Source organism: Pavona decussata, unplaced genomic scaffold, assembly GCF_977016875.1.
Source record: "Pavona decussata unplaced genomic scaffold, jaPavDecu1.1 SCAFFOLD_602, whole genome shotgun sequence".
Taxonomy (NCBI): Eukaryota; Metazoa; Cnidaria; class Anthozoa; order Scleractinia; family Agariciidae; genus Pavona; species Pavona decussata.
The window spans coordinates 4,676,161-4,689,042 of NW_028145860.1; the positions used below are offsets into that span (position 1 = coordinate 4,676,161).

At 38.3% G+C, this 12,882-nt stretch overlaps 2 protein-coding genes and 1 long non-coding RNA gene across 4 annotated transcripts in view; 2 read left to right on the plus strand and 1 right to left on the minus strand.

Annotated features, from left to right (window-relative positions):
- The window catches only part of LOC146449527 (uncharacterized), a 178,005-nt gene that overhangs the window by 151,234 nt on the left and 13,889 nt on the right, over positions 1-12,882 (plus strand). The gene's annotated exons all lie outside the window — the stretch shown is intronic.
- Positions 1,040-6,692, plus strand: LOC146449545 (doublesex and mab-3 related transcription factor 3, truncated-like). The gene is made up of 2 exons (XM_085101389.1): positions 1,040-1,524; positions 4,352-6,692. The coding sequence occupies exons 1-2, from the start codon at positions 1,152-1,154 to the stop codon at positions 5,299-5,301; spliced, it is 1,323 nt and encodes a 440-aa protein (XP_084957515.1). The 5' UTR covers positions 1,040-1,151; the 3' UTR covers positions 5,302-6,692.
- LOC146449546 (ras-related GTP-binding protein A) lies at positions 6,082-12,869 on the minus strand. The gene is made up of 8 exons (XM_085101397.1): positions 12,719-12,869; positions 12,525-12,624; positions 12,288-12,354; positions 10,892-11,114; positions 10,036-10,254; positions 9,584-9,675; positions 8,664-8,779; positions 6,082-6,743 (listed from the first exon to the last, which is right to left on the minus strand). The coding sequence occupies exons 1-8, from the start codon at positions 12,746-12,748 to the stop codon at positions 6,643-6,645; spliced, it is 948 nt and encodes a 315-aa protein (XP_084957523.1). The 5' UTR covers positions 12,749-12,869; the 3' UTR covers positions 6,082-6,642.

The following is a 12,882-nucleotide window of genomic DNA, read 5'->3' on the forward strand; positions in this document are numbered from 1 at the left end:
GAAGAAAGATAAATGGTGTTTTTTAAATGTGGTTCAATTTAATTATTCGCTTAACGGTCCTTAACCAAATCACTTACAGAAATGTTACACTTAATTTAAGTTTGAGCGAAGTGAAAAAAAAAATCTAACGCAAAGGTGGACCTCGGGTAAACAATCCAAAGAAAGTAGAAAAAATGTTTTCGCTACATGTAACAAATAAAAACACGACAAAGCACTAGAAAAGGCGATTTTGCTCTTCAAAGTGTAAATACCATGTCCAAAATTATTAATTTTAATCACGTGCGGAAATCCTTACAGTATCCTCACAGTGTAGCTATGTCTGAAAACGTCAGCAACTCTGCTGAATTTGGGAGCAAAACGCAAAACCAAAATTTTAATTTTTATCATCACCAAGTTTCCTTTCGTTTTACTCGCGGCGATGGGAATACATTTTCTTTTACAACCGGAATAAGTGAATATTTCCTGAGGTGAGAACAGTAGACAGCTTCTTTGTCATAACTGGTACATGCTGGAATGCTTGGTTGATTTTTCAAGAAGTATAGAAGAGTACGAGTAACTTTGAAGCAAAAAACACAAACCTCTTTAGTCTTCGACCGGTTTTGTCACTTGCTTTCAAAAGATCAGTAAGTTCCCACAGCTGGTGCGATAACAGAACTTAAAAGTGGAATAATAGTCATACATAAATTATAATACTTTTAGTGGGTTGTCAGAATTCAAAAAATCTTCTGCGCGCTTAAAATTCCACATTGCTTTGAAACAAAAACAACAGCGCAAATTGGACGCCACGGAAGCGAGCCCAAAAGCATTTCGACTGACTACTTCATTTTTTTCAAAGGCAACCTCGATGGACATGACTCATTTCATTGTTATACTTTGTACAGTTTTTCGAGGATTGCATATCTCGTCCCAGCGTACTAACAATACTTTTGAATAATTGACCACGAACGAGCCAATGAGAACGCTCTTATTCTTGGTAAAGTTCTTGTGTTAATTAGTCAGTGGTAGTAAACCACTGGTCCTTTTTTCTCAGGCACCAATTTTCGTTAGTTGATCGCCGACTACAGAGTTCTTTCGACAAGTTTTCAGCAAACTGTATCTCAACTAAAATAATTGTATCGCTCCTTTAAAACTCAACGCACAGAAGATTTATAATGAGTACCGCTACATCGGAGAATTCATCGAGCAACTCGCTCCGCGCTCCTAAATGTGCGCGCTGTCGCAATCACGGCGTAGTGTCCTCACTGAAAGGACACAAACATTACTGCAAATGGAGAGATTGCGTCTGTCCCAAATGTTTATTGATAGCAGAACGCCAAAGGATCACAGCGGCCAGAGTCGCCCTTTTACGACATCAAACAAGAATTGAACCGTACGATTCGAGACCATGTGCGCGATTTGCGCGCGGAAGTGGAGAGCACGAAAGCAGTCCGTTTCCCTCCTTCACGCAGAGAATCACAAGCTCAGTTTTCGCTGCGAGTCCGCCAGCCGAGCCTGTTAGACCAGCATCGTGCCCTGCCACTGAAGGTAACAGAGTTACTCTGGTATTTTTTAAGTGAAAAGAAGCCGAGAAAGTTTTTTAAAGTTTTAGTACGTGATTCGAAATTATTAGTTTGTTACTATTGAGGGAATTAAGGTGTGAAATGTAAAATTTCACCGGAAGCCAATTTCAAAAACAAAAGAACAGGCTTAACTTCAAATCAAATACTGGAAAAGAATCCATTGTCATGTTGGATGTGTAATTCTTTTAAGATTTTGAAGGAATACGTTGGCATGTTATTGTTCATATTGTATCGCCGTGGATTTCTATAACGGATTTATTTTTTCTTTTCAATCAGTGAATGAATTACCTAACATTTTCAAAGGGAAGAAAGAGTTATCATAAAATTGATTTCAGGGCTCTTTGTTAGCGGTTGTCCATAGGCATTCTTTTGAAATATATTGACATGGAAACTATATTTAAAAGTTAAACAACGCAGATTGTAAGAGCAAAGGTACACGTCGTAGAAATTGGTCGGGTAATCTGCCCCCCTCTCCCCCCAAAAGAACAACGCTATCAATCAAATTGACAGCCCTTTAATTTTAAACGTTTCATTTCTGTAGTAAAATCATATACGTGTTATGCGTTTTATCCGCGCTATTTCATTCCACCCAAAATATTTAACCTAGCGAGGGAAAACTACAAGGCTAAATCAATCGTACCACCTGGCAAGGTACTCGAACAAGTACATCATATTTGTTGACTCTCATTTATTACAGAAACTAAAACTCCTAAACTGCATTCGCTTCGCTGAACAAAAGATTTGTTTTTAAAATTTGAAGGGATGGATTTCTTAACAATGATGAGAAATGTCCAAAGACGCAGAAGCGAAGGCAAATTTTTTTTTTACCCGTTTATTGGTACGTGTCAGCCAAAGAAATCTTTTGTTGCTTTTCGAACGACAAAAGTACAAAAGTTTGAGTTCTGCGTTTGTGTTTTTTGTGTATCTAAGAACAACAATAAGTTTTCAAGTTTTCAACAATAAGTTTTTCGGCTACACTATAATTACTGTATATTTTCTAATTTTGCTAAAGCAGTCAGCACCGCTTATGTTAACCTTTTTGACTAAATCAAAGGCAGAAGTCGTGTTTCACGAAGCCGGGAATTTCATTCCTCTCTCTTAGTTTTAATCAGATCTTTTTGTTTTCCTTTCGGTTTTTTGTGTGTTTGACCGTATAAGACCCTTTTCTTTGTTCCTTACAGCACCTTAATAATCATGGTATATTTTTTCAGTTTTTTTTGTCCTCGGAGTGTGACCATTTCTTGATGTTGAAGTCATGTCTTATAAAAAACGTCAAGGACTCTGAAGTCCACCGCGACTCTATAATCTTAAACTAGCGATTACAAAATAATTGAACAGACGTTTATTTAAAACCACAAAAAGACAGTTGGAGCTCCTTGAGGAGAGAGCGGAGAGAGGGAAAGTTAAAGACGGTACCTCCTTAATTTTTGTTACTGTGCTTATCGAGATGGTCCGTGAAGTTCTGGTTTCTTAAAGGACGGGTCTGCTAATTCAGAGGAATATTTGCGCGGCTTATAACTATGCGTGAAAAGTAGATCTCAGCAAGGGCAATTGAAAACCAAAAAGGAAATTGGGGATAACTACGCATTTTTCAGCAATAGAATCATCGTGCTTAATTATCTCTAAAAAAATGCGTGGTTGCCTCAATTTTCTTTTTGGATTTCAAAATCCCTTGCCAAGATCTGCTTTTCCTGTATAGTCATCAACTGCGCAAAAGGACCTCTGTATTTGGATAAGGGCGATGTTCTGTTCGCAGCGACAGCCTGCGCTTCCATCGAAATCGATTTTCTTTCACTTGATAGAAGAGTCCCTAGTAAACACCGTCTGTTACAAAATCCATATGCTAACCAATGGCTACGGGTGTTATTTTGCCCGTCAAACAACAAAACGTAGGCGCAGCTAAGAGTTTTGTAACCGTCATTTTTGTTTCACGCGCTTTTCTCCAAAGAGCTTTCAAATTTACAGTAAAAAGTTCCCGGATGTGTCGCGGCATTCTGTGCGATGACTTATCTAACCACTTTTTCGTCGAAACAATTGGTGGTTATTCAACGATTCAAATTTTCGCGGGAGGTCAGACCATCAGCTTAGTGTTGGTCACCAAACCAATCGAAAACCGACCACTACTTCATCAATAGCGTACTTATATCACGACTTTAGGGTGTCAAGTTGTTAAAGCCCAGTAACACGTGACTTGGGTCATAAGAGTAAGTACAGTGGTTTTCAACTGAGTGCCAAAGTAATGTCGCGTTTGCTTCGGTTTTACATTACTACGCTCTGTGATTGGTTAACAAAAGTCGCGCCACTTTCTCAACCAATGGGAATCCAAACCAAAACCAATCGTGTTTTCGCCGCACGCGTTTTCCCGCGCTTGGCGCCAGTTACACGTATTTGCTTCGAATCCTGATTGGCTATTGGCCAGAGTAATTACTTAGGTTTTGGTTTTACGAGACTCAATTGGAAAGCGCTCTGTTATAGGGTAAAGAGTTTCCTTAAATCCCCTGAAACAACACCTCAAGCATTTTGACTCCGGGTAGATTGAAGTGTACCAGAAACACTTTATTTAAAACGGTCAGAAAGTTATTTATTCCTTCATCTGTAATCTATTACCCGAGCCCTAAAGCACTTGTGCTTTGTTTTCCAGGCCTTTAGATGCGAAAAACCGTGACGACACGTTACGCGCAACTCTGAAACGCAAACTCTGTTTCGCTCTTTGGCGAGTATATCTCGCGAGGTGCCTTGTACGAAAAATTTTCTTCAACTCTGTTTAACGCAATGCCTTTTAAAATCCACAGAGAAAAGTTCACCGCATCCTATGTTTATAAAAGAAGAAAAAGAAGACCCAGAGTATTCTGAAAATGCATCTCAGCCCGCGGAGGAACAGACCGATGAACCGCCACCAAAAAGATTAGCAAGAAGCGCTTCCCCGTCACATGCTAATGGTGTTAATTCCCGCTCTCCATCACCCCGCTATCACGTGCATGACACTTGCCAGTCACGTGCAGATCACACGATCAAAGAAGGCGAAAGGCCTGCGCTGCAGGTTCCATGGAGTTCAACTTTCCGGGACCAAGACGATTTTGACTACACTATAAAACTTCTCCAGAAAAGTCTCGGTGAATCGGTTATAAAACGGCGTAAGCCCCCACATCCGGTTGAAGTCCTCAGCAAGGTGTTCCCCACACACAAGGAGAACGTGTTGGAGCTTGTATTGAAAGGATGCAGCGGTGATATAGTGCAGGCGATTGAATGTATTCTGGCAGGCAAGAGTAACTCCATGGATTTCCCAGCATCACCGAGCCAAAGCCTTCCTAGCATTCCTTTAGGCTCAAGCTATCCCAGTATCCAGTTTGCCGGCGTTAAACCAACACTACTTTCCACAATCCCACCCGCGTTATCTTTGACGTCACTTAATGGAGTTACCAAGACAACCACGCACCCACTGAGCACCACGGGAGTTCTCCCTGCGCAGGCGCATGGAGGATTGCGTTTTTCGTCTCATCTTAGAAGCCTCCCAGTGCAGGCTCACAGAGGTGGAAACGAAGATGGGGAATTATTAACTGGTTATAGTAACTCAAGCAGTCTTTTAAGAACTGGCTTTTTGTCTCCTTATTCACGTTTAACCCACTCCCCAGACGAAAGCACTTTTACCGACAATGAAGTCTCCGCTTGTTTTCGATGTGGAACCAAGCCTCGATCTGGTGACAGGTTTTGTGGGAAATGTGGGGCGGACCTAAAGTGTTAACAGGGCACGTCTTTGCTCTTGCCAAAAAATCGTTGCGCAAGTAGAACTCAAAGGAAGGCACAACCACCCGTTTTCCTCATAGTTTCTTTAGAATGGGCATGAGGTTTTCATCGAAAAGTGGGTTTCCACGAGAAAACTGTCCGAAATGAACGTAGACTTTTCTTGTTTTTGCTAAAGAATGCGACGCCATGAGGAGCTGCCAAACGCAATTTAAGCACGCATTGCAAGGTTAATGTAGCAAAAAAAGGTTGTCATAGAATATTGAATTTTCAGGTAATATGTATCAATAATACGGTTTTCTTTGGTTCCTTGTTAGTTCTACCAACAAAACCGTTATTGTAAAAATACAACTTAGGCTTATTTAAATTTACTGAAACTGGCTGCAATAAAAATGCTAAACTTTAGTAATCAGCGGAAGCTTATTGTCATTGGGTCATTGAGGGGCCTTTTCTCCAATGGTTACAAATCCGTAACCGGAGAGGTACACGACAGAAGGGAAATCGGTCTCCGTAAGTCACAAGCAGACCTGCTCCTTTCAAAAGCCCTATCTTCACTGGACCCTTATAACCTGCAGCTGCATTGTTTTTTAGGGTTGGGAGCATTGTTCTGTTGTTCGTTCTTTTGTTTTCTCGACTACGCCCCCAAGTTACCTCAGAAAATGGCCAGTTCATGGTAACAGTGAAGCCTGGCTTTTTGCTTTTTGTGTGACACCCATGTTTTGTGACTCGCCAAATTCATTGAAATACGGATTACCTTCATATATGGTGACCAGACTACATATTGCAAGCTGTTTTGGAAACTTTTAATACTCTCTAAATTAAGGCATTTATATCAAAATAATGTTTTCTGATCCTGTTACCGGAATGTAATCTGATCTTACAAAAAAAAACTTGGTGAACAACACCTCACTCTTCCATCTGCGTGGGAAAAACATATTTGCGTTGTACCGTGGGGTTTTTGAGTTTCAGGTATTCTGGGTATATGGGAAATTCGACGTAAATATTTGACTTTATGCACCCCTTGATTGGAAGGGCCACTTCACTAGAGATCCATAAATGTAGTATGCGCCAATGATGTGGGTGCATCACTTATTGTCCCCTTGGAGATGACACCTTGGTCAGGATGTTACAAATTCATAACGCAGCATTTGTTTAAGGCTGGACAAACACTGTCCTCTTACTGAAGGTACAAGGCTGAAAGTTACTTCTTTCAACACTTCATAACTATAATTTACATTATTTGTCTGGTTGCATTAGCACTCTTTTCTGTTTTAAATATAAAGAATGCTTTGCAAGGTGTATCATTCTCTTTCATCTAGCCTCTTCTTTTTTCAATCTTCTTCTATCTTCCTTTCAAGGAATGTTGTCCATTACTTGAAACCTTCTCCAGTCTCTCAAAGTGTTTTCTTGCATTGCGAATGTTGATCTGCGTTGCAGCTGATGCTGTGATAGAATGACAAGAAACATTCAGAAAAAATATATACTAGTTATGCAAAGCTTTCGAGTGGTATACCGTGAAATATCCCACGAGTGACTTGATTTTTCTTAGTATACACACAAGCCTTTAGGTGAGTGTGTATACAAAGAAAAATCAAGTCACGAGTGGGGATATTCACTGTATACCACGAGAAAGCAGTGCATAACTAATTTATCCCATGCCACTCATTGAATTAACTTTCCTGTTCGATGTCTGGTTCCAGAAATTCAAAATTAAGGTCAAAACTGGGGTATTCTTCTTCCATGTTTTAGTTGTTGACAGTAATTTTTTCTGAATGAAAAATTTGACCTGTCGCAGGCTCTTCAATCAATCTTTCGGAGGGAAAAATTTGTAGGCCGCAAGGAACGCAGGGATTTTTTCGTGGAATACTACCTGTTGCATACCGCAGAATATGCAATGGGTTTCTAGCTTTCTGATTGGCTGTCTTCTTTATGGCGTGGGATAATTATAAATATTTACCGTATACAATGCAGGTGCATTCGATTGACTCTATTCCGGAATAGGAATACATATGATGATGACAAGAACTCTCTAATAAGAGATGTTTGGAGTTACTGGAGGACAAAATGGCTCTTAAATGATCATTTGTCAGCGAAAGTTTGCACAAATGTCTTCGCAAATGTACTTAAAAAGAAAATCTAACAGCAATTCTGCTTATTCATATTCCAGAAGACGGTCAATCAAATGCAACCTTAAAATGTCTCTGATTAAACAAAAGCCAGGGGTCAGATTCAAAGAATCATCGTAGGATAACACAACTGCTTCCTTTTGTTTAAGAAACTGATCCAACTTATGCAAAGTATTTGTGGCTGCAGACAAAAAAAATCAGTCAAGCATCTTTTCCATTTTTGTGTTGATCGCTTGCACTTTGAATAATAATAATAATAATAATAATAATAATAATAATAATAATAATAATAATAATAATAATAATAATAATAATGATGATGGTGTCATGAGGACACCGAAACGTTGTCTTAAATATGATTCTACCCGTAATTTTCATCATCAAATCAATAATAATAATAATAATAATAATAATAATAATAATAATAATAATAATAATAATAACAATAACAATAACAATAATAAAAGAACATATTTATGCAGGATGACCATTTCAGTCATAAAAAGTGCTATCAACATGGGTCCTGCAAAAGAAAAGTAATAAGCTAATTTCTTGATTTTTTTAGCCTTTTGCTCAAACACTAAAAACACTGTAAAGAACAAAATTTCTTACATGATAACTAGCATGTGACAAAATACAGCTTATAAGGAGCAACACCGTAAAGAGATTTGAGTGCTGATGTTTCAAGCATTAGTGCTTCATCAGAATGAATCCAATGAAGAGCTATTGCTCAAAACGTCAGCATTCGAGTCTCTTGACAGTGGCCAATTTACATTTAGTTTTCAACTCTGTTGATAAACCAACCGTTTGTTTCTACTTCCCAACAACGCAGCACCACAGTTTCTTTAGAAACTAACCCCCTTATTTATTTGGAGCAACTTGATTTCAAGGCAGAGATGCACTTGTGTTAGTTTTGCATAAAATCCACCAGGAAGCTATAGAAAACCTCAGGAATGAGGATTGTTGATGACATGTTGAAAAGCCAACTTTGCTATTTTCCCCTCTTAAGCTTTCTTACTTACAAATGTAGATTCAGATTCAGATTTTTTTATTTATGCACTATTTCAATAGTTTACTACAAAAGGAAATTACGATACATCACACAAGTAACATAGAGACAACATTAAATTACATAAATCATCAAGGTAAAATGTGCGCAGTGACCAAAGGAGCTTAGGCTTTTGAGTAAAATGTGCCAGACAAAATGAAGCATATGATGACAAGTTCAGGTACTTACGGATTGAAGAGTCTGACATGATCACCATGACATAAGTGTTGGGTGTGAAAACATCGATGAATGCTGCAAATGCTGAATTGCGCACCTCCATGCTTTGAAAATGAGCATGAAGTTTACTGGAAAAAAAAAACGTAACAAAACAAATCTAAGATAAGCAAAATGCCAAAATACACAAATTATCTGAGTAACCATACCTTCTAAGGTGCCTCATCTGTCAGAATTCTCTCCCTTAATAGCACATGCAGCCTACCTAAAATCTTCTCATTCTTCTGCTAAGTACATCTGTTTGTGATCTAAAATTCTCTTTTCTACTGTCTAGCTCTCTCTCTTAGCAAATCAAGAGAAAATGTAATGGAAAAAAATTTACAAATCAAATTTTTCTCCACAAGGGCTGATGACCAAGGCTTGGGGGAGGGGGACAACCTCTAACCCTCTACTGCCCCACTCAAGCACTGACCAGGTACAGCAGTGAGTTTAGGTTGGACTCAAGAACCAAAATGTTTAAAACCAATATTGTTATCTACTTATTGACAAGGCCAACAACTGGGCAAGTTATCTTCCTTTCAGGCTGAAAATGATAATAACTTGTGACACTAACTCTGAACCAAGTAAGTAAGTCTGAATTCTACATACACATGCCTCAAAACTGCCTGCCAATTTCAAAATATACCAATATTGCCCTAACAGTGACTTATTCAACCCCTGAGGTCATGAGAATTAAGGATATGATCACCTGAGGTGAATTTTCTTGATATTTTAATAACTTCTCTCCAGTTCTTTTATGATTAAAGTATGGTGAGAAGTAAGGAGATAAGGAGAATTTGTTCTTTGATATTAAGGGTTCAAGGCTTAATAACTGAACTGAGTAGACAAACCCTTACCGCCTGACGCTAAACAATAATAAACTGACATCAACTTACCTACAACTCAATTTGAACTGCTTGATGATGTTGCTAATCTTTTCAAATCTGTGTACGTCTTTATGGGATTTACGTTGACAATATGAGATCACCTAGAAATGTAACAGAATTATGAAATAGAAATTATTAGAGAGGTGGCTAAAAAGGTGCTTATGTGCCCTGAATTTGCAAATCTAAATAGCTCACCACCATTTCCTGTCCACTGATGGTCTGATCAGATCCAACCAGTTTTGCAGATTGTTTTGTTCCAGAAAATATCCATACCTCTCTCCCACTTAAGGTTGTTTTGTTTGGACCCCCCTTCCCTCTAGAAATTCCAATTTAGCACCAAACTCTCCTTTAAAATTTTTGGTCTGCTGAATTTTCAGTGCACTTCAATGGGGGATGTATGGATATTTTCTGAAATCAAACATTTCCAAAAGATCATAATGATCTCTACTACATACACTTACCAGAAATGTAGCTCTCTCGAACAGCAAGACTTCATCTGCATCAATGATGGAAGCAAAGTTCTCAAGGTTCTGCTCCAACTGTGTTACGTTGGGAATAAGTTGGTATACAATTGATGACCAAGCTTTGTACAGCGTTTCATCCCAGATTGATGTACGGAAGCATGTGCAGTCTAACGGCTTTGACAGTCTCTTCAGGTCTTCTTCACGTTCTCTGAAAATCTGGAAGAGTTACACTTCAGTTAGGTTATTTTGTTTGGTAAACTGAACAACTGTCACTTTGGCTAGCAGCCAGCTCATATCACTGGAAACTACAGGGAAGATAGCTGGCCATTTAGAATTTGAAAATAACAACATGACAACTGGAATAGGAGCCTTCCTCCGGTTTATGACTAGCTACTTAATCCAAAACTTAACAATGACACTGAAACTTTATAGCCAGTCGATTTCTTTGTTACTTACAGAAGGCTCACAAAGGCAGAGATGTCTTTAGGGTGGACAACTACTGGTATATAAGGTAGGACTCCCTACCACCCTTCCACCCCTAAGGCAGATAGCTCTTTAAAGCAGACACCTTTTTAAGATGGACACCTCTAAAGCAGACAGTCCCCTGAGCAAAGCAACTAAGATGGAAATCACTGTAAGGTAAGCTATCTCTAATTACGGGTGGACATCTTTCTGATAGAGATATTCCGCTTAGATGGACACCTTTCTTTAACAGATGCTTCTAAAAAAATGGACACTACACTTGACAGGTCTATTCTCATACGGGCTGCCAGAATAGGTTAAGATTACAGATCTCTTTCTAAATCATTTTGTAGTATATTTGTAATCGTGAAGTTAAAAGTAAATTTCTTACTGAGTCTCTCTGGTCCTCTTGTACCAAATCCATTTTGTGAATGAGACAAAATATCTTGGCATCAGGTGAGTTTTGAAGGATTGCTTCCAAGCATGTCTGGTAATAATGCATATCTTTCTCCAGTTCTCGACTCTCCACATCAAACACATAGATGAGCACTTCAACATTTCTGAAAATGTTGTCTCTTTGACTTGTAAAATAGTTCTCCATGAAGGCCTCCTGACTACAAAAAGAAGAGTAGATGTAATTATTATGTGGACATGATCATTATTAAAGTCTGAGCTAACAAAAAGTATTGTCCAACTGTCCTGGACAATGTCATTCTGGTGTCAGGGAAGTAACTTTTTGTGCTCACTGGTCTAATTGGCAAGCTGTCTACAATACAGAGAAATGTAAACAAAAACTAAATTTAGCATTACCACTTTTCTGAAGTGATCACACTGAAGACAAGAACTAAACAATGAACCAGCTAAGGGGAAATAATATTTGCATGTCAAACTTTGTGACTGGAGTCAAACAAAATGAAACTCAATAAAACAACAAATTTAATTAAGCAGCGTCAATCACTGTCCAAGGAAAACTAAGAACATTTTTGGCAACATTATTGAAAAATAACATAAAAAAATTGAATTTAAAACCTCCATTAGGACAACAGTATAACAGTCACTCAGTTTTTTTTCCCATACAACCCTTCAAATGTGCTTTTGCTAATCTACATGGGGCAGTCATACATCAACTACTAAGAAGAAGGAAGAATAGAAGCCAGGATACGTCAGAATCAAAGGTATTTACAGTGGTTGTAAAAAGCAAAGGAAAAGGAGACATATTTTATAGATTTTTGTCAATTAGAATTTCACTGTCACTCTCCCTTACTACACGTATGAACTCTCAAGTGCCCCGACTGACTCTCATGTGATTTTATCACATAATAATTATTGTGAGTGGTGATGGGAGTTCAAAATATTGCTCATGTGAATACAAACTCACACGTGCTCTCATTAAATCAAGAGTTTTACATGGCTGATTGCCACGCGAGAGCTTCATGAGAGCTTGGGAGTGATTAATTACTAACTTAACTTTTGTTAACCCGCATATATACATTTATAACCTTTGTTTGGAGGTTAAAGAAAGCTCTTGTACAATCTTGTTTCTTCAATTCAACTCTCGTCAATTCCTGTCTTCTCCAGGCTAGTCTTTTTAAGAGTGCACAATCCTCTTCCACAAGACTACATGCTTTCTTAGCATGTGCATGGCATTTTAAATTATGTTCTTTGAACGTTCAATTTTATTGACCTGATTTGCCTAAGTGAATCTTGAACTCTTAAATTAATTTATGCGAGCATAAGATTTGATTTTACATTTAAAGTTCAATTACTGAAAAACAAACAGATCTTACCCTCCACAATCCCACAGATTAAGCACCAAATTTCCAAGAAATCGTACATGTGAATGCTCTACATCAACTGCAAATAAAAGCACAGAGAATTTTAACTTTAAAGCTTTAATAAAATGCACACGAATCAAAACTTTATAACCTACGTGACTTTAATATATGGCATGGCCGCACACATCATGTCATTGGATAAAAAGCAAACACAAAACAAACCCCAAACTTTAAGACAACAACACTTACTTGTAGCTCCTAGCCTTCTTGTATCTCTTGCGATGTAATTAGCGAAGATAATCGACCGCATACTTGTTTTACCAGAGCCACTCTTGCCCATGAGAAGAACCTACAGACATGACGAAACAGAACAAACGCACACCATTAAAACGGTTTTAAATCTACAAAGAGAGGTTTCACCGCAAAAATAGATCAATAGATACCTTCTTCTTCATCTTGACGTTCTTTTCCATTTGTAACAATCTAAAATTAACGTAACTGGAGAAAGATTATACCGAAAAGGTTACATGAACTTTCACTCGAGGAAGTCATGTGAGGATTGTGAGCAATGAAGAGGACAACCTCGTCCCCAGGGCCGTCCGCGCGG